Source organism: Marmota monax, unplaced genomic scaffold, assembly GCF_021218885.2.
Source record: "Marmota monax isolate L192 unplaced genomic scaffold, Marmota_monax_Labrador192_F-V1.1 WCK01_AAM20220418_F8-fsc00291, whole genome shotgun sequence".
Taxonomy (NCBI): Eukaryota; Metazoa; Chordata; class Mammalia; order Rodentia; family Sciuridae; genus Marmota; species Marmota monax.
Window position 1 is genome coordinate 609568 of NW_026693329.1, and position 26828 is coordinate 636395.

The window sequence follows — 26828 nt, forward strand, 5'->3', positions numbered from 1 at the left end:
CACGAGTTCAAAGCCAGCCTTAGCAAAAGTGAGGCCCTGAGCAATTCAGTGAGACCCTGTCTCTAAATAAAATACAAAATAGGGCATGGAATGTGGCTCAGTGGTTGAGTGACCCTGAGTTCAATCCCCAGAACCAAAAAAAAAAAAAAAAAAAAAAAAAAGCCATTGCTTAAAGTGAAAGGAACAGCATGCTTTTGAAGTCAAGTGGAGGAGGGAGAGGTCAATTCCAGGTGGGAAGCCTGTTCATTCAACATATATCTTGAATGAAGATCGAGGCACAGAACGTGCGCAGTCACACAGCTACTGTGATAGAAAAAGGATTTGAACCTAGTCTGCTTTAAAAATAAATAAATATTTTTAGTTGTAATAACTTCTTTTTTCTTTTTTAATCTTTTGAAGTTGATGCTGAGGATCGAACCCAGGGCCCCACACCTCCCAGGCAAGCGCTCCATCACTGAGCCCCAGCCCCCACCCCCTCGTCATGGAAGACGTGGAAATTAAGCCTGGCTTAAAGGAGCTGGCCAAGTGAAAAAAGACGCACAGCCATTCCTAGCCATCTCTGGGCCGACAAATACGGGCTTAGTTATGAATTTGGTTCCTTCCTTTCTCAACCATTCCCATCTAATATGGGAAGCGATTCCACGGCAGCACAAAAATGCAGAAGGACGCAAGGGAAACTTCCGGACACCGCGAGGAGAGAAACCGTTTCCACGGAAACAGTAACGTGTTCCCGACAAGGTGAGATCTCGCGGTGCTTGAGCCAGGGGAAGTGACGTCAGGCCTCTCCGGAGGCCCTCTGGTGGATCGCCGCGGCCCCTCCTCCCCGAGCGGCCGCCTTTTCCCGCGCGAGCTGCCTCTGGTGCTCGGGCCGCCCGCGGGGAAACATGGCGTCCGCCCTGGAACAGTTCGTGAACAGTGTCCGACAACTCTCGGCTCAAGGTGAGGCCTTAGGCAGAGGGGCTGGGCCTGGATGGGCCTCGGGGGATGGGCCTGCATCCTCAGGCGCCAGCGCGGCCGGTTGGGACCGCCCTCTTAGTCCCGAGCTTCGTCTCGGGGGCCGGGCTTGGGGTTGTGGCGCTTAGACCAGAGTGGGATCGAGCGCCGCTGAGTGTAAGCAGCCCTCTCGAGTTCTTGAGCCCAGCTGTCTCCTCCTGCCAGCCTCACCTCCCTGGGGCCGCCGGAACCTTTCCTTCCCCCCGGCCCGGGCCCCTGCCACCGGGCGCTGCGCTTGACAGTTTGGGGGCGTGACTTCCGCCGGGCGCCTTCCCGAATGCCCATTGGCCCGTTGGGCTTCCCTTGCTTTCAGTGATTGGCGCAGCGCCTTGTTCGTCTTGTCGCCAGCCGGCCGCCCCCTTGACTAGGCCGCGGGGAGCGGGCAGAAGGCGAGTCCTTTCTGGGCTCCTTGGCTCCGAGGCTTGCCTTGGCGGATCTCTCAGCAGCCAGCCGGCGCAAGCTGGGGAGCCTCCGCACCTATTTTGGTCCTAAAGAATGCCAAGGGAGCTCTCGCTGATGGGACTCCATTTCTATGGTGTGGAGTTGTTGTCTTGATTTTTTTGCCCTTGTTTTTCATGCTCTCGGGCTCATGCATCTCATCATCTGAATATGCAGAATACTTGACTCAGGATTAGAGTAGTTAGTAGCTATGAAGGACACTTTAACTACCCGGTACTTGCATATTCTTCATCTGAAAGATAAAAATATGTCCCTACTTCATAATAATGTTATGGGCTCGAGTGGGAGAAGCACCGTGAAAGCACTTGGAACAGTGCTTGTCATGGGGTGCAGTAAATAGAGCTGTAAGTTGTAAGTGCTAGAAGCTGTGTGACCTCTGACAAATCACCTTTAATCCCTTGAATCTCTTTTTATCTCCATTTGTGGAAATACAGGGTTGCTGTTTTGCTGCTGTTATAAGGCTTCAATGTTCTGGTTTGCAGTCGTGCTTAATAAATAATAGTTCTCTCATTTTCGTTATTATTAAAAGAAATTAAGGGGCTAGGGCTGGGGCTCAGTGGTAGAGCGCTTGGATAGCATGTGTGAGGCACTGGGTTCGATCCTCAGCACCACATAAAAATAAACAAAGGCATTGTGTCCATGTACAACTTAAAAAAAAGAAAAAAGAAAGAAATTAGGTTCACAGGTCGGGTACAGACTTCCATTTTTGTGAATGAGGAAACCAATCGTTCATTTCTGCAACACACTTAGTTTTTACTTCCTGGGATGTAATGTGGTTAGAAGATTGATATTGGAATCCTGTCTCATTCGCTTGGTGAGACATTTAATTTTTTTCCGGCCAATTTTCTCATTTACAAAATGGAAGAGGACTGTGAAAAACCAAGGAAGGTCACTTATCTGTAAGCTTTGATAGTTTCTCTGTGCAAGACAGTGCTTTGGAAAGAGTATGCTAGGCAGAGATAAATATAACTTTTCACTGCCAACAGCTTCTGTGCCTTACATTCATTTTGTAGTAAATGTTTAAGTTTCTGTTCAGCTGCTTTTATTCAGAATTTTCTAACATGGACCTTAAGTGAAAGAAATGTTGTCATTTCCAGTTCTCTCAGATTAGTGGGAGTTTCCCTGGGCGCATCTCTGGTTGGATTCATTTCACATGCACTCTGACACTTAAACTTACTTTTGACAGGCATAGTGACCCTGCACTAGTTAAACTGTCTGATGATTTCATAGTGACCTAGCTTTTATTTTAAGTGTCACCTCAGCTTTGGTTATTTAATTGGAGGAAAACTAATGGACTAAAATGTTGATTTCTGGGTATTTCAAATCATTGTGAATGTATTTAGAGTAGTGGGTGTTTATGTTTTATTTTATATATTTATAGCCTCACTATGTTCCTGAGGCTTGTCTTGAACTTGCCATCCTTCTGCCTCAGCCTCCCAAGTTGCTGGGATTACAGGCATATGCCACCATACCTGGCTGAACAGTAAATTTTTAAAAGGGCAAATTATTATTTTTATTTATTTATTTATTTTAGTTGTAGTTGGACACAATACCTTATATTTATTTATCGAACCCAGTGCCTCACATGTGCTAGGCAAGCGCTCTCTTTATTGGTGGTGCTGAGGCTTGAACCCAGCTCCTTGCACATGCTAAGTGTGTACTCTACTGCTGAGCCACAATCCCAGCCCCTAAAAGGGCAAATTATTTAACCAGAAGATGCTATTTCATATCTACCTGTTCCATAATAAAACGATGGTGAGCTGTATTTTTCCATCTCAACAGATGTTTATTTTTGTTTTCGAAGAAAAATTAAATTTGAAAGTATTTTAGTTTAGGAGCCCCAGAAGTTATCAAAGTACCTACCTACAGTCATTTGGATTTAAAGTATTATACTGTTTAAATGTTCTTTTAATAAGGGAAAAAAATCACCCACTACTGTACAGAAATAATTGAAGGACAAATCTTGAGGTTAATGCCCATGGAGGGCTGGGATTGTGGCTCAGCGGTAGAGCGCTCCCTAGCACATGCGAGGCCCTGGGTTCGAGCCTCAGCACCACATAAAAATAAAATAAAATAAAGATATTGTGTCTGACTACAACTAAAAAAATAAATATTTTTTAAAAAATGTCCATGGACTTATCCCTACTGCTACCACCACTGGAAAGACAAAATGTGCCAGGATGTCTCTCTTCAGGATAACCATCAAAATTGATAGATTTACTTTAAAGTACCAATTCAGGCCTAATTAGGTTCTGTACCTTAGTTGTTTAAACTTATCATTATGATATAGGAGAAAGAGTGATGATCAGTTAGGAGAGTAACTAATTCAGCAGCTGCTTGTTGATTGGCTACTAAGCAGGCACTGTATTCTGAACTGGAGAAATGAACAGTCCCTCCACCTGAATTTACTTTGAATTGCCTAACCACCATAATCCCATGTGATACAAAGAGGGCAGAGAGGGCAAATATCCAATGTAGTATATCCATCCAACTTGGGGGAGGGGGAGGCCCAGAGAAGGCCTGAGTAGTTGAATGTTGAATATGAGTCAGGTAGCGGATACGAAGAGGGATGGAGAATAGCATGTGCAGAAGCATAAAGATGAGAGGACATGTAATGATGATTTTCTGGGCTTTTGTGACCAAAGAGTAGGTATGTGAGGCAAGGTTGCAAAGGTGGCAGTCACCCATTATTTAAGAAGCTTTATAAGCCAAGCTGAGTCATTTGGATTTCTTTTTATTTTTAAATATATTTTTTAGTTGTCAGTAGGCCTTTATTTTATTTACTTATATGTGGTGCTGAGAATCAAACCCAGTGTCTCACACGCTAGGTAAGTGCTGTACCACCAAGCTACAACCCCAGCATATATTTATGTCTGCCTAGCATACTCTTTCCAGTCATTTGGATTTCTTAATGCCATTGGAGTAATTTGATTGAATTTTCATTTTAGAAAGATCAGACAGTACCAGTATGGAGTACTGGAGAAAGAAAGATCAAAGCAGACATACTCTTTAGAAGATGTATGATGTAATCCAGACGAGAAATCATGAGGATCCAAATTAAGGCAGGGAGAGGAGAGACAAAGGATTGGAACCAAGGAAACTTTTGGGTGCAGAGAGAGAGATGTGGGAGGTGATGACAGTAATGTGTATATTTCTGGGTTGGGGGACTGGAAAAGGCACTGGAGGAAATAAGAAACTTACGGAGGTTAGAGAGAAATAGGAGAACTTCTAACTAGTTCTGAGTCACATGCAGGTTGTTTCACTCCTTTGGTCCTTATCCAAAAGGAGGGAGACACAAGAAATCGTCTTTGGGCACTGTGGGCTCTGAGGTACAAAGTCTGCACTTAGCATTCCTTTAGTCTAGTTGGTGCTGTGATTGAATGCTAGTGTTGTTCCTGTTTTGCAGGGCAAATGACCCAGCTTTGTGAACTGATCAACAAGAGCGGGGAACTCCTTGCGAAGAACTTATCCCATCTGGACACTGTACTAGGGGCTTTGGATGTACAAGAACACTCCTTGGGTGTCCTTGCTGTTTTGTAAGGGACATCTTCTTTTTATAATTTTGTGCTTTTTAAAACTGAACACTGCACTTTCTGGCTCTATTTTATTTATTTATTTTTATTTTCTATTTGGAAAGTAAGTTATGTAAACAGCATTGAGCTCTTTCACAAAGCTAAAATTATTTTACTTACTCCAGCTAATCATTACTTATTATATTTTGTTCAGTTTTATAATTTTTTGGCTCTCATTTATGTTTATACATATTATGGAAATTTATTTTAAAAAACAAATGGCCATCCCAATTATAGGCACTATTGTTTGCATTTATCTGAATGCTTTTGTTCATGTAGTCTGTAGAATTGTCCACACTTTCTAACTTGGAAAGAAATAGGAAGAGTGATAGAATGGGTCATGGTGGAATACACTGAATGAAAATATCAATTTTTATTTCTTTTGACTTGGCACAGATCTTCAAACAAACTTAAGCTATTTAAGACCAAATTAAATAGACCTTATTTCAGCTGGAGTTTCTTGTAACTCTTTAGACCTGATAGTAGAATTCTAGATTGGGATATCATGGTTGTCATGAAAATTTGAAAAAGTAGAAATAACTGGGAAGAAATTGACCTGAAGGGAGGGTTTGGCTCCATCACATTGCTATTCACGGCACAGAAGTATGTGTCAGGAGCAGCATTTAGAACAGAAACCTTGTGAGAACAGAAGGGTCTGGAGCTCTGCTCTGCAATAACAGGCTATTTAAATTAAATTAAAGTTAAATAAAGGGAAGATTAAGTTTTTCAGTTGCTTTTGCAACAGTTTAGGCATTCTGTAGCCACTGTGTTGGATGTCCAACCATTCTACCCTGGAGAGTCTACTAATGAACATTGTACTAGTATAGATGTTCTGGACAACGCTGGTCTGTTTTCTTATTGACATGAAAGAGCAGATAGCATGCATGTTTTATACACACATAAACTCACATGTATAAAGTGAGATAATATATATGAAAGCATTTTGAAGCTGTTTAGTACCTTACTATTGTATATCAGTTTTTTGTTTTTTTAATTTGTGGTGCTGGGGATTGAACCCTGGGCCTTGTGCATGTGAGGCAAGCACTCTACTAACTGAACTATATCCCCAGTCCATATATCAGTTATAATGATGCATGTAAAGAACAATGAATTTGTGGCTGATATTCTAGATTTGAGTCTATATTCTTCCAATTATTAAGTAAGTGTGGGATCCTGAGCTTTATATTTTTATTTATAAAACAGAAATCACAACTTTACCTATTGTGAACTCCAAATTAAATTGTTCCCTGGCAAATTTTTTTTAGAAAATCTTTTATATATACATTTATACACACACATATTAATATTCTTATTAATTATAGATGGACACAGTATCTTTATTTTATTTATTTTTATTTCAAGGTTTTTATTTTTTTGGTTAAAAGTTTATATTTGGTTCATCTACAAGTACTAGAAAACCTGATATTTGATCTTATTAGTGGAGTTTTTCATTTTGAAATTTTTTCTTTTTTAAGCATATTTTTCTCAACCCCAGTTTGTGCCGGGGTTCTATATCTTGGTTATGCAAAAGAACCCAGCCAGGAGAATCTTGTGGACTCTAGTTCTTAAGTTTTAAAAATACTGTTCCTTATTTTATTTCACAGAATATTAGAGGTAAGATGGACTTCAGGCATAAGTTTCTTCTATACTTACCCTATGAAATATTATGGTAATTACTTTCTTTTTTTTTTATTCTAGGTTTGTGAAGTTTTCTATGCCCAGTGTTCCTGACTTTGAAACATTATTCTCACAGGTTCAGCTTTTCATCAGTACTTGTAATGGAGAGCACATTCGATATGCAACAGACACTTGTAAGCTAACCAATATTTTATCTTCTGTTGAATGTGTTTTGCCTTTTTAGTTATTTATATTTTCAATATTTTATTGTTGTATCTAGTTGCTGGGCTTTGCCATCAGCTAACAAATGCACTTGTGGAAAGAAAACAGGTAAGAAATGCTATTCAAGTATTTATAGCTCTGTTATAATGTGTATCTAACTTTCACAGTGATCTAGGTAATATTAAGATACCAGGTTAATACTCAGCATTTAGGTACATGTGGTTACTTGAGAGCTCCCCAAGCTTTTTTTGTAAGGACAGCAGTCACTATGTGTGGAGAATGAGCCAGAGGTGCAGGAAATGTTCTTCTTCAAGGGAGGCAACTGGTCGTCCTTGTTTTCACAACTACCAGTCTGGACTAGTGTTGTGGTTCGGTGGCAGAGCCTGCCCAGCATGTGTCAGGCCCAGGGTTCAAGCCCCAGAACCACAAAAGAAAAGACCAATCTAGTGCATTTATGTTGTAATATGCTATTTTTTGTTTGTTATATTTTTTCTTTTAACCTTCAATTATAATTTTTGCCGCACAGAAAGCTATTAATACCCAAAGAATTCTCATATACTTTTCATCCAGCTCCTCCAAATATTAATATTTTACTATACTTGCATTTTCCGTCTTTTCCTCTATTTTTCTGAACCATTGGGAAGTAAATTGCAGATTTACTGTTACTGCTGTTACTCATAATTACTTCAATGGTGCTTCCTAAAAAACTAGGTCATTCTCTTATAGACCATGATAAAATGATCAATATCTGGAAAAATGGATGTTTATAATGTTCTCACAATCCACGGACCCTGTTCAGATGTGGTCAACTCTTCAGCCAATGTCCTTTATATATATAACAACCAATGGGTTGTTGTGTTTTTTTATCTCTTTAGTCTCCTTTAGCCTGAAACAGTTCTTTGATCTTTACCTTTTATGGTATTGACACAAGTTAGAATTTGGGTGTTTCTTTTTTATTTGAAAGTGAACTTTTAAGATTAATGGCTTAGGGCTGGGGATGTGGCTCAAGCGATAGCGCGCTCGCCTGGCATGCGTGCGGCCCGGGTTCGATCCTCAGCACCACATAAAAACAAAGATGTTGTGTCCGCCAAAAAAACTAAAAAATAAATATTAAAATTATTAAAAAAAAAAAAAAAAAAGATTAATGGCTTAGAGGAAGCTGAATACAGAAAGAACTAGTTCTGTAGGAGTACCAAATAACTGTTTGAAAGAGATGGTTTAAAAAAGTCACCAAGGCTTTATTGAAAAAGCCATATAAATTATTTAGATATTTTATAATATCATCTGTGTAGAAACTGATTGATTGTACCTCACTTAAAACTTGGTCTTCTTGGGGCTGGGGCTATGGCTCAGTGGTAGCGCCCGTGCCTGGTATGTGTGAGGCATTGGGTTCGATTCTCAGCACCACGTATTAAAATAAAGATCAGCAACTAAAAAATATGAAAAAAAAATAACCCTTTAAAAAAAAAATCTTGGTCTTCTTATATACAATGAGGGCAAGAAACAGTTCATTTGTTACCTTGTGATATTAGTTTCCTCTGCACAATCCAAAGATCCTTCATTCTTCCCTACCCACCCCCCACCCCCCGCCCAACACACATACTATGGATCAGTATCTGCTTATCAGAGAAAACATTTGGCCTTTGGTTTTTTGGGAATTGGCTTATTTCACTTAGCATGATATTCGTTAGTTCCATCCATTTACCTACAGATGTCATAATTCTTTAAGGCTGAGTAATATTGCATGGTGTATATGTACCACATTTTCTTTATCCATTTATCTATTGAAGAGCATCTAGGTTGGATCCATAGTTTAGCTATTGTGTCACATCAGTGTGTGCTGATTTTAAGTCCTTTGTGTATAAATCGAGGAGTGGGATAGCTGGGTCAAATGGTGATTCCATTACATCTTTTCTGAGGAATCTCCACACTGCTTTCCATAGAGGTTGCACCAGTTTGCCGTCCCACCAGCAATGTATGACTACCGTTTCCCCCACATCCTCGCCAACACTTATTATTGCTTGTATTCATACAATACAAGCCATTCTGAGTGGAGTGAGACACAAATACATTTCTAAGCTTAGATGCTCATCTGTTATAAATGATTTGGAAATTTTTTTGTTTGGTTAGTTGATGTAAAGATAATCAACTATTAAGAAAGTAATTTTGTTTTTTATTATTGATATTCACTGGAGATGGGGGAAGCTTTTTGACTTAAAGCTTCAGAAAATGTTTTCTGGCTGAATAGGGACAGACATTTCCTGACAGAGTATGGAAACCTCATATTGTTATTTAAAGGAACCTATCAATTAGTGTTATTTTTTATTTGTAAGTGACAACATAAGATCCATTGTGCTGCCATCTTTGAGAACTTATCTGAAAGAGATGTCATTTCTGACAGCCCCTTCGAGGAATTGGCATCCTTAAACAAGCCATAGACAAGATGCAGATGAATACAAACCAGCTGACCTCAATACACGCTGATCTCTGCCAGGTAAGCAGCTAGAAAGAGTGACTCACACCAAGTCAGTGCTATGAGTCTGCATGGGTTTGCTCAACTTGGAGTAGAAGGTCATTTGATGGAGATTGTGTTCTGCTGTAGAGGTTTAAACGTAGTCATGGAGCTTAGCTAGTAAGTTTGTAGGTCAGATAGGGTAATCAGTGATTGTAATATTTATTTATTCATACATTCATTCATTTTGTAGTCTGTTTAGAGATAGGGTTTCACTGAGTTGCTTAGCACCTCGCTTTTGCTGAGGCTGGCTTTGAACTCATGATCTTCCTGCCTCAGCCTCCCAAACCCTAGGATTATAGGCATGCATCACCACATCTGGTGGTTGTAATATTTAAATACAAAAAAAGGAAAATTTGTGTGTATATATATATATACACACACACACACACACACATACACACACACACACATATATATATATAAAATAAGAATTTTTTGTGATTGAGATATAGTATATAATAAAGCACAAATTTTGTGTACAAAGTCAGGCATGGTGGCACGTCCTTGTAATCCCAACTACTTAGAAAGCTGAAGTAGGATTCCAGGCTTGAGGCTAGTCTAGATATCTTAGTGAGACTCTGCTTTAAAAAAATAAAAAGGGCTGGGATGTGGATCCATGGTAGCACTTGACTAGCATGCCCAAGGCCCTTTGTTTAATTCTCAGTATTGGGAAAAAAAAAATAGTGTACAGCTCAATGCGTATACAGATGTCTATACCTTGCCCCCGTTGTCTAGATATAGAATTTTCCTATGTGCTTGCTTTCTTTTTTTTTTTTTTTTTTAGTTGTATTGGACACAATACCTTTATTTTATTTATTTGTTTATTTTTATGTGGTGTTAAGGATCAAACCCAGCACCTCACTTGTGTTAGGCGAGCGCTCTACCACTGAGCCACAACCCCAGCCCCATTTTCTTGCTTTCTTGTCCTGCACAATTTCCTATACTTTCCTAAAGGATTAATTGAAAAAAAAAAAAGACTTCGATTTTTGTGTTTTTATGATCTGTTTTACTAGTTCAATGAATTTAACAAGGACACACTTGTTTGCCCATCTGTAAACAGATGGGTGGTAGGTGGGTTAAAGGATAACGGAGCTGTATTATGGAGTTCTCAATAATCATTTTATCTATGGCATGCCCTACTGGTTATTTTTTTAATATGAAGAAATGTTACTTTATTCTGAATGGTTAGGAAAATGGAATAATGTGATATATAACATTTTCTTGAAATTTATGAAATCTGTAAATTTCCTCCTGCTATATAGCCTGCCAAAGTAAAGTTAAAATGATGATTTAATATAAATTTTTTCACAGCTTTGTTTGCTGGCAAAGTGCTTTAAACCTGCCCTTCCATATCTTGACGTGGACATGATGGATATCTGTAAAGAGAATGGAGCCTATGATGCAAAACACTTTTTATGTTACTATTATTATGGAGGGATGATCTATACTGGGCTGAAGAACTTTGAAAGAGCACTATACTTTTATGAACAGGTAATCATCTCTCCTTGTCCCTGAGGTGGTTTTGAACTTGGGTGATTAAAGAAGTACCCGCTTTGTTTTCTAAAATGAGTGGGTTGGTGGTTGGGCCTCAGAGTTTCAGGGGGAGGTCCTTTCAAAGACTGTTCCTCTGGGCATGTAAACAGTGGTGACTTGCCCAAGCGTAAGATGAAGAGCCGTGGCAGTGCAGAAGAAACACTAATCTAGGCCTTAACACTTAGAATCTGTCAGATTTGGGGCAAGTAATAGTATATCTTACATTTAAAGCTTCCTTTACTTAGAGGAAAGAAATTGAAATGTCTTCTTGTCTAAAACCATATGTGGTATTTTGTTGTTTCTTGTCATGGTTCAAATTCAAAGAGCATTAAGGAGTACATGGTGAAAAGTCCTTTCCACCCTTATATGTGTCTGTGTAATGGCCACTGGTCTGTGCCATTGAGACAATACAAAGCTTGGTAGAATATTTTGGAGGTTTACTCAAGGTCTGATAAAGATACACAATATTGATTAATACCAGTGTTCTAAGATAAATTAGATGTTTGTAAGTATCTATTTAATGCATAGCATGTATTAAGAACAGTTTAAGCCTTCAAAGAGCTCAGTTTAGTTGGAATGATGGCTTGTAATGCACTCGTGTACATGTCCGGGTCTCTGGACAGTGCTGTAGGGAGTTGTTAATGAGCCCTGCTGAAGGAGCCTGAGGAGAGCCACCATGAGGTGTGGTAGTCAGGAACATGTTACTAAAGGATACATCTAGTTGGGTTAAATAATCGTGGTATGTTCATTTTAAGGCTAAAAATTTTTAAAATGGCAAAAACATACTTCAGGACTAGGGATGTAGCTCAATGGAAGAGTTCTTACCTAGCATATATGAAGCCCTGAGTTCCATCCCCAATACTACAAAAACAAAAAAAAACAAACATACTTCATAGTCACTGGATGCATTTTTATATTACTATCCCAGATAGTACCTCACAAGCAGACATGAATGTCAAGATAATGTAAGCTTTAAAAAGACAGGAATGCATGCAATGCACTAAGAAAATATTTGTGTCTCAGCTAAAATGGCCCGGTGTGGTGGCAAATACCTGTAATCCCAGTGACTCCGGAGGCTGAGGCAGGAGGATTGTGAGTTCAAAGCTAGCCTCAGCAAAAGCGAGGTGCTAAGCAACTCAGACCTGTCTCTAAATAAAATACAAGACAGGGCTGGGGATATGGCTCAGTAGTTGAGTGCCCCCTGCATTCAATCCCTGGTACCTCAATAAATAAATAAAATGATCAAATAGATAAAATGCTTTTAAAATTTTGATGCATATACATATAATCCTTTTACCTAAAAATATACTTACTCCCTGATTTTGACCTAATGACAACCATTGTCTAGTGTTAGAATTCTTTATACAACCCTGTTTTAATGATATGCATATAGCCATAGATGGTATTTCAGAAAGTTATAAAGAGTTTTTTATATTTTTAAGAAATTCCAAAAGAAGAATTGTTTTTCAAAAAATTCAGATCATATAGCATCATACAAAGCAAAAAGTAGAGTTATTTCCCTTCCTCATATAGCACCTTTGACTGACTAGCTTACTTGTCCCGACCAATGTAAATCTAAGTGGAGTCTAATATCTTACAACTAAAACAGTATTGCAGTAGGAATTGTTGTATGTGTCTTCATGCACTGAAATGAGTGTTTCTTTATGGAATAAACTCGAGAGGACCTTACAGTCTGGCTCAGAGGTGCCAGTTTTGATTTGGAAGATTGGGGCTGATTTGGTTGTGATAGTTGTAAAGCTTATTAGCCTTCATAAAACCAACTGAAATGAAAAGGCAGCCATAGATTGGGACAAACCTTTGCAAATCACTTTTTTTTTTTAATTTTTTAGTTGTAGTTGGACACAGTATCTTTATTTTATTTTTATGTGGTGCTGTGGATCAAACCTAGGGCCTTACATGTGCTAGGCGAGAGCTCTACTGCTGAGCCACAACCCCAGCCCTGCAAATTACATTTCTGATAAGGGTTTTACATCCAGAGTATCCAAAGACCTTGCAACTCAAAATTAAAAGACTAAAATTTAAAAGGACGTTGGTTTTTTTTTTTTTTTTTTTTGGTACTGGGGATTGAACTCGGGGACGGGGCACTTTATTTACCACTGGGCTTCATAACCAGCCCTTTTTATTTTTTTATTTTGAGACATGGTCTCACTAAGTTGCTTAGGACCTCATTGAATTGCTGAGGCTGACCTTAAACTTGAAATCCTCTTGCCTCAGCATCCCAAGTCACTGGGATTACAGGTGTGCATTACTGCACTTGCTGGACAATGAATTTCAATAGACATTTCAATACACAAATGGCCAATAAGCTCATGAAAAGATGCTCATTGTCATTAGTCAGGAAGGAAATGCAGATTCAAACTAGTTTTGATACTAGTTCATACCACTAGGATGGCTAATATTTAAAAGGCAGCCAATAACAAGTGTTGACAGGAGGTGGAAAATCTTGAACCCTCATAACTGCTGAAAGGATTGCAGAGTATGCAGTTACTTTTGGAGTGCTTTGCATACCTTGTGTGAAACCCTGGGTTCCATCTCTCCAGCACCACAAAAAAATTAAAAACGTTAAACATAGTTAATCATGTGACCCAGCAATTTCACTCCTAAGAATATATCCAAGAGAAAAGAAGACATGTACACACAAAACACGCCCACTGATAGTCATAGCAGCATTGTTCATTCCAAAAGGTTGGAAACAACCCAAAAGCTCATCAACTGAGGAAAGGTGTACTGAGTGTACTGCGTATCTACAAAGTAGAATGTTATTCAACTATGGTATAAAGTACTTACAGTGCTAGAAGATGGATGAACTTTGAAATGTGAAAACATTGTTAAGCCAGTCACAATAGACCATATACTGTATTATGCCATTTATCTGAGTGTCCAGAATAGGCAAATCTGTAGAGATGGAAAGAAGAGTAGTGTTTGCCTGGGCTTGTGGGGAGGAGAGAATGGGAAATGACTGCTAATGAGTATGAGGTTTCATTTTGAGGTGGTAAAAGTATTCTGAAATTAGGTACCGGTGATAATTTTGCAACATAATGAATATACTGGAAATCACTGAATTGTGTGCTTTACAGGGGTAAAATTTATACAATGCGAATTATACCTCAACAAAACTTTTATGAAAAGCAATAATAGGCCAGATGTCGTGGCGCATGCCTGTAATCCCAGTGATGTAGGAGGCTGAGGCAGTAGATCGAGATTTCAAAGTCAGCCTCAGCAACTCAGTAAGACCCTGTCTATAAATTTAAAAAATATAAAAAAGGGCTAGGGATGTGGCTCAGTGTTTAAGTGCCCCGGGGTTTAATCTCCAGTACCAAAAAAAAAAAAAAAAAGCATTAATAGGACATTTAATATAAGTCTTGTTTTAAAAGTGATAAATGTAGTGAGGTGCTATTTACCACTGTGGTGTGCTCTCTTTTCACATTTTTCTCTTGCTCAGGCTATAACTACTCCTGCCATGGCAGTCAGTCATATCATGTTGGAATCATATAAAAAATATATTCTAGTGTCTTTGATATTACTCGGCAAAGTACAGCAGCTACCAAAATACACGTCTCAGATTGTGGGTAGATTCATTAAGGTGAGTTTTTAAAATAAAACATTTTCTTATGTGACATGTTTATAAGTACATAAAGAATTAGTACGGATACAGTTCTGGGATTTTTATAGTGATCTAGTTCTCCTAGCAGCTTCAGAATAGCAGATATTTATTAAGTGTCCATGGGAGCCCAGGAGCTCAATTCAGTCAGAATCACTGTTTCAATGCTTATACATAGTGTGCCTGGTTAGCTTAGAATGTTTCTCAGAAACCTGTTCCCAAACCTTCATTCTGGCTGCTTATGGGTATATTGTTTTGCTAGTTCCATTTCTTTATTCCATTTTGGCCATAATACTGAACAGGCAGTACTGATTTGATTGAACTTCTGCCTGCTTACATGTTTGTATATCTTACCAGAGCCCCTAGATGAAGGTTATAAGCTCTGCCCACTGCACTCTTGTTGTGGTTTTCTGTGATAACTCGCTTCAGGACAATGTTTAAAAATAGACCATTGGTTTTTGTTAAAATGCATTTTTTAATTGAGCAGTTCCAAAGGGTTATGAGATTACAGTCCTCATATAAAACTCAAAATTTTAAGGAAGTCAATCTGAATGAAAATCTTCCTGCTGAGATTTTCTTGCTGGTTTATTGAAGATAGCCAGCAAAGTGTCCTTTGCCTAAGAGCCCTGTTGAGGTTCTCAGGGCTCTAGCTGCCTGGTTACAGGCAAGAGAGTAGGAGAGGGTGGCTGAAGGTGCTCCCTGGACTCCCACAGAAGAATGATATGCAAGATAGGTTGATGACAGCCCTGCTCAGATCACTGTGAGAAACTCTGAGGAGGCCTGTTTTAGAAGAAATGCCCTTATAAAATGATGTCTTCATGGCTCAAGGGCATCAGTCACAAGAATTAAAAACTTACTGATGATGATATCATGAATGGTGAAAAAAAACAGACTTCAGATCAGAGAGGTGGATTTGAATCCAGTTTTCTTCCTGTCAAATAAGTGTTCTTCAGGACCATTCCACATTCTCTGGACTTCTGCGCCAGCTTCTTAATAGGAGTGGCAGATTGTCCCATTGTACATGGTGATGTGTGTGGCAGAGAGGGCTGGGAATGATGGCATTTTTGCCTTCTTTCTTCCCAGCATAGCTTATCCATAGGAAGAAACAGTGAAGAAATAAAGATGTGTATCTTCATTAAATTCTGTGGGCTTTCTCCTGCTTTGCAGTTACTTGCTCTGTGCTATGAAGTGTTATTAATAAATTACTTCACAGCGAATTTCTATCCTTGGTCTTAAAAAACAGGCATTTGCTTTGGATAAATTGTAGTTTGTTAGGAACAATGTGGAGTATATTTGCTCAAAACATGGTGCCATAGGTTGGTTAGTATGTTTTTTGCCTCCTATAAAACTTTTAAGTTCTCTAAAGCTGTAATCTGATTTTTTTTCCCTTACCTTCAAACCTTTAGCCTCTTAGTAATGCATACCATGAGTTAGCACAAGTTTATTCAACTAATAACCCTTCAGAACTCCGAAACCTGGTGAACAAGCACAGTGAAACTTTCACCCGCGATAACAACATGGGACTGGTGAAGCAATGTTTATCTTCTCTCTATAAGAAGAACATTCAGAGGCTAACAAAGGTGAGGCGAGTGTCACCCTTGGATGCCATCTCCTGACTCCCCAGGGCCTTGTTCTCTTCTCTTTTTCTTTTCAGCACTGAGGATGCAGATTCAGGGATAAAGTATGATAGGATATCTTCACTAAAAGAGATCTCTGTTGCGACTGGGTTCTTAGAGTTTGATTGATACCTTTTGGTCTTTTCAGGGCTAGAGCAGGGTATTTGAGAAGAGGAGCAGGTGAAGAGGAAGAAAGGTAGGCGATATGGCTACATTGGGAGGCAGAGAAAGTAGCCTTGGTGGGGTCGCCAGTTCCAGATTGGCAGATTGGGGGTGCTAGTGATGGCTAGCCTTGGAACCTCTCAGGCCAGCCTGATCTGTGCTGAACTTTTATGTTTACATAGTGCATCTCTGACATTATCATGTAGTCCAGAGTTGAGTGAGCTGTGTATGTGTAGTTGAATTCTAGAATTTAAGGAAATTAAATAATTTTTATTTTTGAGATGAAAATGACCATATGGTTCATCATAATAAAAATTATGCACTGTGCACAGAGGTATATGCCTGTAATCCCTGCTACTTGGAAGGATCACTTGAGCCCAGAAGTCCAAGCCAACCTGGGCAACATAGTGAGAATTGTCTCAAAAATAAAAGAAAATAAGCTTATTATTACGGGTTCAAGCAATACATAAAGGTATAAAATAAAATCCTCTGTGTTAAAAAGGCATGTGCAGCATATAATAAGAATCCCACTAAGATTAGCTTAAGCAGATAGCATCTTGCTTTTCTGGTGAAGGGTCTGTTCAGGACTGCAGCAGATCACAGCTGGTGAGAACATGGTGACCCTGTTCTTGTGCCCTTCTCTCATGGAGTTAGCAGTGGTCATAGTGGGGAGGAAGCACAGGAGCAAGACTCTGAGCTGTTTGTTGCCAGGATGCCCAGCAGTGGGAAAGGATGATGGATTTGCCTATGTGAGGACCTGAGGAAGGTGACTTACTCCAAAAAGTTAGTGAAGAAGAGTGGCACTGTGGGGTAGTAGTGGAGGTGGGCAGGCTACACAAGGACAAAGCCTCCTGCTGTGAAAAGGAAGGAGTTGGCTAGGTGACCACCAAACAAGAGGAGAAATTTCCTCTGAATATTGTAGAGAAACCATAGCGTCCTGACATATGGAAATCAGCAGAGAATTTGTCAAAAGTTAATTTGTGAGAAGAAAATAAAAAATGTGAAAGAGAAAACAACTCAAGAAAGATAAAAACCCAAGGTAACCTGTTAGCCAGAGAAAAACTGTTCCAATCCACACAGACTTGAAAAGACTGTCTTAAGAGATGGGATATACATGCATTGCTGCAGAAATCATCAGTTAGCATCTCGTGAAATTGAATGTTCATCCTTTCAGAATAGTTGGCAGCTTATACTTTGAGAAGTCAGTGTAGTAGAATTCAGTTTTCTGTTCTAGATAGGAAAATCCTTAACTAGAATTCAACCAAACAAATAGGAATGATCTCAAGCCGGTCAGTCCAGGGCTGGGGCAGTGGCTTGTGAAGTCCACTGTGTCCTGGGTCTTCGGTGCAGACTCATAGTGGATTGTGGCATGCTGGGCTTGTGAGCACTGCCAGGGGATGTAGTGGGTGTCCACCACAAAACGTGGTAGGCAGGAATGGTGTCCTAATGCAAGGGGTGAATCTCTGGTGGTGCTGCTACACTTTGGGCATCAGGTCCATGGCAGAATAATAGAAGGGGAAACAGCAAAGGATTTTCAGTCAGTATAACTTCCTTCTTACTACAAAATCAGAAAGTCAAAAGCTGAGACATCTCAACAGGTAGACTGTGTGTCACTGTTGGTGATAGAAAATGTGTCTCATGGCACTGCCGGTGAAGGGCAGCTAGGGACAAAAGGTTTATCAAATGGAAGTTTAATCTGCCACTCTGATGCTAAGAGATTGCTCCATGTTAATGTATCTGTGGATATTTTTCTGGATTCCTGTTGCTTCTCCATCGCTGTGTGTATGTATAGACACTCTAAGTTATGTGTAGTTGGGATCATACTCTGTGCTGTTTTCTACCCTGTTCTTTCTGTTCAGTATATCATAAACCCTTTTCCATGGTAACCTAAGCCTGTATCACAGTAGTCCATATATAGTAGTTCCTTATGTAAGTGGTTCACAATTTATTTAGCCAGTCCCCTGTTGATGGGCATTCATATAGAAGTTGCTATTTATTTTGAAATAGGAAAAAATAATGACTTTATGTATTTTAGAAATATTCACTTTTTGAGTCCTAGTTTGTTTTAAGCTAAATATGTATTTCTTAAAATTAGCAATAATTTCACTTTCTTGTGTGCTGTTTTCCAAATTAAATAGATATTTTTATCATTGACATATCAAGAGTATTCATGTGGGGTGTGTGGCTCTGACAGAGCACTTGCCTAGCATGTGTGAGGCCCTGGAGTCCATCCTCAGCACTGCCAGAAAAAGTAAAAGTAAAAGTTCGTGATGAGAGTTTTAACATGCCCAGCTCTGAAAATGCCATTGTTATAAATGTTGCCAGCTGCCATTGAAAAAAGGAGCTCTTTTAGTTTCTTCCTGAAAAGGAGCATTTTCATCAGGTCCCAAGCAGAGCAGCAGTAAACAGTGGTGTCCTTCGCTTTTCACCAGTGTGTGGTCCTTCCTCTGTTTGCTTGGCTCTTCTGTTTTTTTTTAATAGTTTTTTTTTTATTTTTTTATTTTTTATATTTATTTTTTAGTTTTTGGCAGACACAACATCTTTCTTTGTATGTGGTGCTGAGGATCGAACCTGGGCTGCACGCATGCCAGGCGAGCGCGCTACCGCTTGAGCCACATCCCCAGCCCTTTTTTAATAGTTTTAGCTTTGAATTTTGGAGGATGAATGTGAGCTTTTCAATTTTATTTAATAAGTAATACATTGATTATCAAAATTCAGAAGATATAAAGATCTCCATTTTGTTTCTGTACCCTAGACACCCTTACTCTTTCCCCAGAAGTAACCCAGTTTTACCAGTGAGTCTCTTAGGCATCTTTCTGGAGATGATCTATGTGTGTACATGAAAACACATGCACATACACGTATACAGTCTTTGCCTTTATTTACACAGATGTCGGCATGCCATATACACTGTTGAACATTTTCCTTTTTGCTTTTTAACAATGTGTATATCCTGGATTCCTTTATAGTTCATAAAAGGTGTCCTCACTTTTCTTTTTCACTACTGCATAGTAATCCATTTGTATGGCTGTGCTGTTCTTTATTTAACTTGTCCTCTGTGGACACTGAAGTGGTTTCCTGTGTTTTGCTATAGTAAACACCATTACAGTACACATATATGTGTCTTGACCACATGTTATTTCATGCAAATAGGAAAGTTTGCCTAGGATGCATTTCTAAAAGTGAAATTACTAGGTCAGAGTATCTGTGCACCAGTCACCTACAGGGTTCTGCTGACTCGTCTTTTATCAAATTGTACTTCTTTACATTCCTGCCGGCTCACATGGCGGGCCTGGTTCCTCATACCTGTACCAGTGCAGTGTTATCAGACTTCAGAGCTTTCTGAGATGAAAATGGAATCTTGGTGTAGTTTTCTTTTAAGTTTTTCTACAGGTAAGTAAGACTGAGCGTTCTTGCATACAACTCTTTCATTTCCTCTTTATTTTGCACAGTCTTTTCTTTTTATGGGCTTTTGAAAGTTTGACATTTTTCTTACTGTTTGGTAAAAGTGCCATGTGTGTATCTGTAGGACATTAGCCCTTTGTACAGCAATGGAAAGAACTGTGTAGACATTTGGTAAAATATCTTTCTTCTATGGTTTCTACCTGTGATTGATTCTTCTTCTGACTTTCAGACATTTTTAACACTATCATTACAAGATATGGCAAGTCGTGTGCAGTTATCTGGACCTCAGGAGGCAGAAAAATATGTTCTACACATGGTAAGTGTTTTCAGTTTTTAAAAAGTCAATCAGGGGACTTTTGTTGTTATAAAAGTAATGGATGTTCGTCATGGAAAAAAAAATTAAAAAGGAGAAAGGGGGAAATACCCAGAGTTAACCACAGTTGACACTCTGGTCTTTGATCTATTTCCTTACAGTTTGTAGGATTTTCCAAGGATAGTAGTATTAATCAGCTTTGCCTGAGGCAAGTAACTGTATAAAGAGATAAGGTTTGGGGCTGGGGATATAGCTTAGTTGGTAGAGTGCTTGCTTTGCATTCATAAGGCCCTGGGTTCAATCCCCAGCACCAAAAAAAAAAAAAAAAAAGAGAGAGAAAGTTTATTTAGCTCACAGTTTTGGCATTTCAGATCCAAGATCAAAGATCCAGAGAATCTAAGCAGAGAGAAAGAGACCAGGATCCCTCAGTTCTTTTCAGGGGCACAACCTCAAGAACCTCCCACTAGGCTCCACCTGCTAAGGGGTTCTGTCACCTCCCAGTAGCACTGCCCTAAAGACCAAGGCTTTAACCATGATGGACCCTTGGAGAGCATTCAGAACCATAGCTTTAGTGGCTTGTGTAATGAGCACAATGACTGTGTCCTACTTGTGCTCCTTGTTTGTCATATTTACATATTTTCTTTATCAGACTGTAAACCTCATTTAAAATACCCATGAAATATTCAAGATATACAAAGAAGAAAACAGTAGTGTTTCTCTCTGCTGGTCCACAATGAGATCTCAAGTTTGCACCAGTGTGTATGTCAAGACACCCCTGTAGCATCAAGAAAAGGTGCATAGTGACATTGTTGACTTACATCCTAACTCAAGTCCCTTACCTTGTGGGCCAGTACTGGTCTGTGACTGCACCTTGAGTACCACTAACATAAAGATGCTAGGACAAACACTGACACCCTCTCCTTAGCACTTCCCACTTGCATTTCCCCCACTTTCTCCCACCTCAACCACAGAACCACTTCTGGTAGGGATGAATGTCTGTGCTAACTAACATACCAAGTTGGTAATACAGTAACCTACCCGTTATATAATTACATAGCTCTGATCTGATTTTGGTTCACTAAATACAAACCTGGGTCCACAGGCCAAAGCAGGCAAATCTTTCTATAATCTCTATGATTTCAGGATTCAAAATATTAAACTACTTTTCCTTGTGGTAACGGAGTATTTTATTTCAGTAGTTCAATTTACAAGTGTTCCAGGGTTGTTGTTTTGTTTTTGTTCTTGTTCAACCTAATTTCTCAAAATGTGCATACACCTCAAACAAAGCAAAGCCTGTCTGATGGCCAGCCTTAGAGTATCTTCTCGGTGCCCCTTCACCGACCCACAGGGTTACACAGGATGAGTTAGCTTATAGCCTATTTCCCCCAAAAAAGCCTCTCTTTGGTGGTAGAAATAGATGCATGATTGTGATACTAGCCAAGAGGCATCAGCTAGTAAAACACTGTGAGGGCAGAGGAGGGGCTGGGTTTTGAACACTGCTGGGCCATCCTGACAGACTGCATCAGTGCTTCTCTGCCAAGGTTGATTTTATCTGCTGGAGAGATTTGGCCATGTGTGCTGGGGATCAAATCCAGGGCCTTATGCATGCTAGGCAAGTGCTCTATCATTGAGCTCCGACTCCAGCCTTGGAGATGTTTTTGGTTGAGTGTGGTTATTACTGGCATCTTGTGGGTGGAGGCCAGGGATGTTGCTAAACACTCTATACTGCAAGGACATCTCCACAGATAACAAAGACTTACTTGACGAAAATGTCAATCTTACCAGGCTTGGGAAATTGTACCCTGGGGTCTGTGAGGGCAGGGTTTTTTTTTTTTGTTTGTTTTGTTTTGTTTTAAGTAAACATTTCATTGGAATAAAGCACACATAGAGAAAAGTACCCTTAAGTAAATATGTGGCCAAACACATTTCCACAAAGTGAAGACTGTGCCAACAATACAGTGAAGGAGCAGCACATGACCAGCACCTGGAAATAGCCCTCCCGCCTGCATCCAGCTTTCCCCTGGCTGGAAAGGCCATTGTTATACTGAGATTTTTTTGCTTTTATTTTTGTGTCATAGATGGAACTAGGAGCGCTAACCACAGAGCCACATCCCCAGCCCTTTCTTGTATTTTATTTAGAGGTGGGGTCTTGCTAAGTTGCTTAGGGCCTCACTAAGTTGCTGAGGCTGGCTTTGAGTTAGCAATCCTTCTGCCTCGGCCTCCTGAGTCACTGGGATTACTGGAGTGCACCACAGGGCCTGGCTTAGTGTCCTGATTTATGACACCCTATTAGTTATGTTTGTGTGAACTCTTATAAAAGGAAGCATATAGTATGTTTTTAGGGGTCTGGCTTTCCTTGTTTTGTTTAGTTTTGCTTAGCACTGAGTCATTCATGATGCCTGTAGTTGTGGTTGGTGTGTTTTCAGCTGAAGCGTTCCACTTTTGGGATATATCTTCCATTGGAATTACATGGATATTTGGGTAGTTTCCCATTCTGGTTATTGTGAATACATCCACTCTTTAAAGAAGCAGCTTTCCATGGCCACAGGGTTCTCTGCATTCTATTTAATACTGCTATTTCATTATATAGTCTCTGTGCCCTCCAAGGCTAGAAAAGGAGAGGGCCAGTGTAGACAGCTCAGTTTCACCACTCTCAGATGAACCAATCATCATGACACCGTGGAGCAATTTGTTAGGAATAAAAATACCTGTTAGGAATTTTTGTTTTCTTCTGACTTTTTAACTTCATGGTCAAGATGTGGCTCAATCAAATTCCCAGTCACTGATGCAAATAAAGAGCATAGACCTTGAAACTGTCTTTGACTCAAAAATGGTAGAAAAATTTTCCTGAAGAATTAGAAAACAATTTCCACTGGGTGAAACAAAAATGTTAGAGCTTCACTTCTTAACATATAGCAGTGAGCCAGGTGTAGTGGTGTACACCTGTAATTCCAGCTATTTGGGAAGATGAGGTGGGGGAATCATAAGTTCAAGGCCAACCTAGGCGACATAGTAAACCTTTCTCTTAAAAATAAATAAATAAAATGCAGCAATAATATAAGTTATATCTTAATGAAATGGGTGTTTTAAAATGCAAGGGCAAGGGGCTGCGGTTGTAGTTTAGTGGTAGAGCACTTGCCTAGAATGTGTGAGGCACTGTATTCCAGCCTCAGCACCACATAAAAATAGTTAATTAAAATAAATAAAAGCAAGGTACCTTAAAAAAAAAAAAAAAAGGACAGGACTAGGGATATATCTCAGTGGTAGAGTACTTGTCTAGCATGTGTGAGGCCCAGCACCACAAAAAAGAAAAAATTGCAAGGGCACTTTGACAGCATTATCCCAAGTGAAGCCAGATAGAAGAGATCACAGAGCACATAATACCAGTTCTAGGAAATGTCCAGGACAGGCAAGTTCACTGATACAGAAAGCAAATTAGTGACCAACAGGGACTGGAAGGGAGAAGGGGATGGGAAGAGCTGCTCATAAGTACAGGATATCATTCCAGGATGATACAAATGTTTTAGAACTAGATAGTAGTTGCACATGACATTTTGAATGTACTAAATGCCACTGAATTGTTCATTTAAAAATGATTGAATGTGTGCATTTTACCTCAATTCTTTAAAAGTGCAAGGGTGGGACTTTGTATTTGTATATATTCGTTTTCCAACCCTTAGTTTCTGTAATAGTACCTAGCATATAGTAGGGATTCAGTTAACACTTATTAAACAGATGGTACTTTAAATAGATATACAGCCAGGTGTAGTGGCACACACCTATAATCCCAGCTACTTGGGAAGCTGAAGCAGGAGGATTGCAGGTTCAAGGCCAGTCTGGGCAACTTACATCTCAAAAAATAAGAAAAGAATTATAGAACACACATAAGTTTGCTTACATATTGCTTTCTGTGCCATGGTTATATTCTATGACTATATATTCATGTAGTGCTGAGGTGTAAACTACTTCCTGATTTCTTTTTCTACAGATAGAAGATGGTGAAATTTTTGCAAGTATTAATCAGAAGGATGGTATGGTCAGTTTCCATGATAATCCTGAAAAATACAATAACCCAGCCATGCTTCATAACATCGATCAAGAGGTAAACATTATATACTAGGTTGGGGGTTTTTGAGATTGAGGTGCTATACTGGAAGTATTGATGGTTCCCAGCCTAAACACTTACTTCCTAGAAAGTTCATTTCAAACTGGGCATGGTAGAACACACCTGTAATCCCAGGAACTTGGGAGGATGAGACAGGAGGATTGAAAATTTGAGACCAGGGCTGGGGATGTGGCTCAAGCGGTAGCGCGCTCGCCTGGCATGCGTGCGGCCCGGGTTCAATCCTCAGCACCACATACAAACAAAGATGTTGTGTCCGCCGAAAACTAAAAAATAAATATTAAAATTCTCTCTCTCTCTCTAAAAAAAAAAAGAAAAGAAAAAAAGAAAATTTGAGACCAGATTGAGCAACTTAGCAAGACTTTGACTCAAAAATAAAAAGGAGGGCTGAGGGTGTAGCTCAGCAGTAGAGCACTTACCATCTGCAAGGTCCTGAGTTTGATCCCTAGTGCTACAAAAAAATAAAAAATATAAATAAAAGGAGCTGGGGATATAAAAAAGTAGGTTTGATTTCAAAATGGGCTGCTTAAGGGGCTGGGGATGTGGCTCAAGCGCTAGCGCACTCGCCAGGCATGCGCTGGGTGCTGGGTTCGATCCTCAGCACTACATGAAATAAAATAAAGATGTTGTGTCCACCGAAAACTGAAAAATAAATATTAAAAAATTTCTCTCTCTCTCTCTTTAAAAAAAAATGGGCTGCTTAAAACTCTTTTTAAGATGGGCATGGCGAAATATACCTTTAGTCCCAGTGACTTGGGAAGTTGAGGCAGGAGGATTTCAAGTTAGAGACCAGCTCAGCAATTTAAAAAGGCCCTAAGCAACTTAGACCCTGTCTCAAAATAAAACATAAAAGGGGCTGGGGATGTGGCTCAATGGTTAAGCACCACTGGGTTTAATCCCCAGTACCAAAAAATACAACAAAAATGAAAAAATTTTTTAAGATTGTTGGGCTGTAAACAAATAGTGGGCTTAGTGGGTTTAGATTTCCCCACTAGCTCACCAAAGCTTATTGAACTCAAAAAACACTTGAAGGATCCAGTACAATTTTGTCTGTACCCAGTTGTCATTTACAAGGTAGTTTTGTTTCCATGATGGGATGGTCAGCAAACAACTGGTCAGAAGCAGAGTCCAGGGTAGAGTCTGTTTCTGAACATCTGAGTAGGGAAATGATTGAGCCTCTGTGAAATACAGAAACCTAAAAGCAATACTTGTTTATCTACAAGTGCTGCTTTGACCCTTTCTGGAGTATTAGGTACATTGTACTTGTACTGTGCTAACTTTCTGAATCCAAAACATTCTGACTCTAAAACCTTTTAGACTTTTCAGATCAGGGATTGTGAATCTTTGGCACCCACATTAACACCTGCGGTTACAAAGATGGAATTTGATTGACGAGGGTTGTAGCTCAGCAGTAGAGCGCTTGCTTAGCACATATGAGGCCTTGGGTTCCATCCTCAGCACCACATATAAGTGAATAAACATATTGTGTCCAATTACACCTAAAAAATAAATATTAAAAAAAAAAAGGATAGAATTGGGCTAGGGATGTGACTTAGTGGTAGAGTACTTGCCTGCTATGTGTGAAGTCCTGGGTTTGATCCACAGAACTGCCAAAAGATTAAAAAGGATGAAATTGACTCAGGCCCACCTGCTAATTGTGTTCCAACTTGCGTGTCATGTAGATGCTGAAGTGCATAGAGCTGGATGAGAGACTGAAAGCCATGGACCAGGAGATCACAGTGAATCCCCAGTTCGTGCAAAAGGTGAGTGGGATTCTCTCATTAAAAAAGCAGACTGTGTAGAGACAGGGATACCGCTATATCAAGCATGATAACTGGGTTTCAGATTATTAAATATTTGGTTGCCCATTGCTCTTGAAAACCATTATCAAGCTTACCTTACAGAGAAATATTTGCTCAGACATTTTTAGTGACGGCCTGAAGTGTGCTTACGGAGACTCCTGAGCTGCCTGCTCTCATTGTTTCCAGGGTGACTTTCCTCTGGGAGGGACAGGATGAGCAGCTGGTATGCTGGTTTGGGGACGGGGAACCCTGTGACAAAGCCAAGCATAAACAAACCGCTTTGCTGTCCCTTTCACAGAGTATGGGCTCACAAGAAGATGATTCAGGAAACAAACCCTCCAGTTACTCCTGAAACTAACACCCATCCCAAGTACAACAAGAAAACCTGGCAGTGAGTCACCTTCGCCACAGTGAAGTTAAGAGGGTAGCAGGGAGTACAAGCCTGTTCCACCTGGACATTAAGAAATTCAGTTTTGTTTTGACATCTTCAGCCCTATGTGCTTTCAGAAAACCATTCTCTCTGCAAAGAACGGAAAAAAATTTTCAAACTTTAGAGTCTGTTGTGGATTTATTTATCCTCAGATTATTGTTATTGCATTAAATTTACCTTTTTGTTTTAATTCCTTCAACATTGATGTGTCTTCTGTATCAATTCCCCCCCCCCCCCCCGAAAAGGTACATAGTGCATAGAAATAGTTGGGTTTTAGGAATTTGGAGAAGATTTGAATCTAAAAGTTTTTGTCAGCATCCCTGCCCCCTCCCCCACCCAATGCTGGGAGAATCCATAAGATTTTATCTAAATTTTAAAGTTAGAATTAGGCATGTCTGTAATCCCAGCAACTCCGGAAGCTGAGGTAGGAGGATCATGAGACCA

At 39.6% G+C, this 26828-nt stretch overlaps 1 protein-coding gene across 3 annotated transcripts; it reads left to right on the forward strand.

The window, feature by feature from the left end:
* Positions 1-771: 771 nt before the first annotated feature.
* Positions 772-26574, forward strand: Cops3 (COP9 signalosome subunit 3). Of its 3 annotated transcripts, XM_046456725.2 has the most exons (12): positions 772-939; positions 4859-4988; positions 6723-6835; positions 6922-6971; positions 9265-9357; positions 10690-10869; positions 14375-14515; positions 15940-16113; positions 19946-20032; positions 24018-24131; positions 25835-25915; positions 26253-26574. In XM_046456725.2, exons 1-12 carry the CDS (start codon positions 885-887, stop codon positions 26304-26306), a joined length of 1272 nt encoding a protein of 423 aa, XP_046312681.1. In that variant the 5' UTR covers positions 772-884; the 3' UTR covers positions 26307-26574. The 3 variants fall into 3 exon arrangements, with proteins under 3 accessions (XP_046312681.1, XP_046312682.1, XP_046312683.1); XM_046456726.1 differs by lacking the exon at positions 9265-9357; XM_046456727.2 differs by lacking the exons at positions 772-939; positions 4859-4988 and having other exon boundaries at positions 6818-6835; positions 9197-9357.
* Positions 26575-26828: the final 254 nt, after the last annotated feature.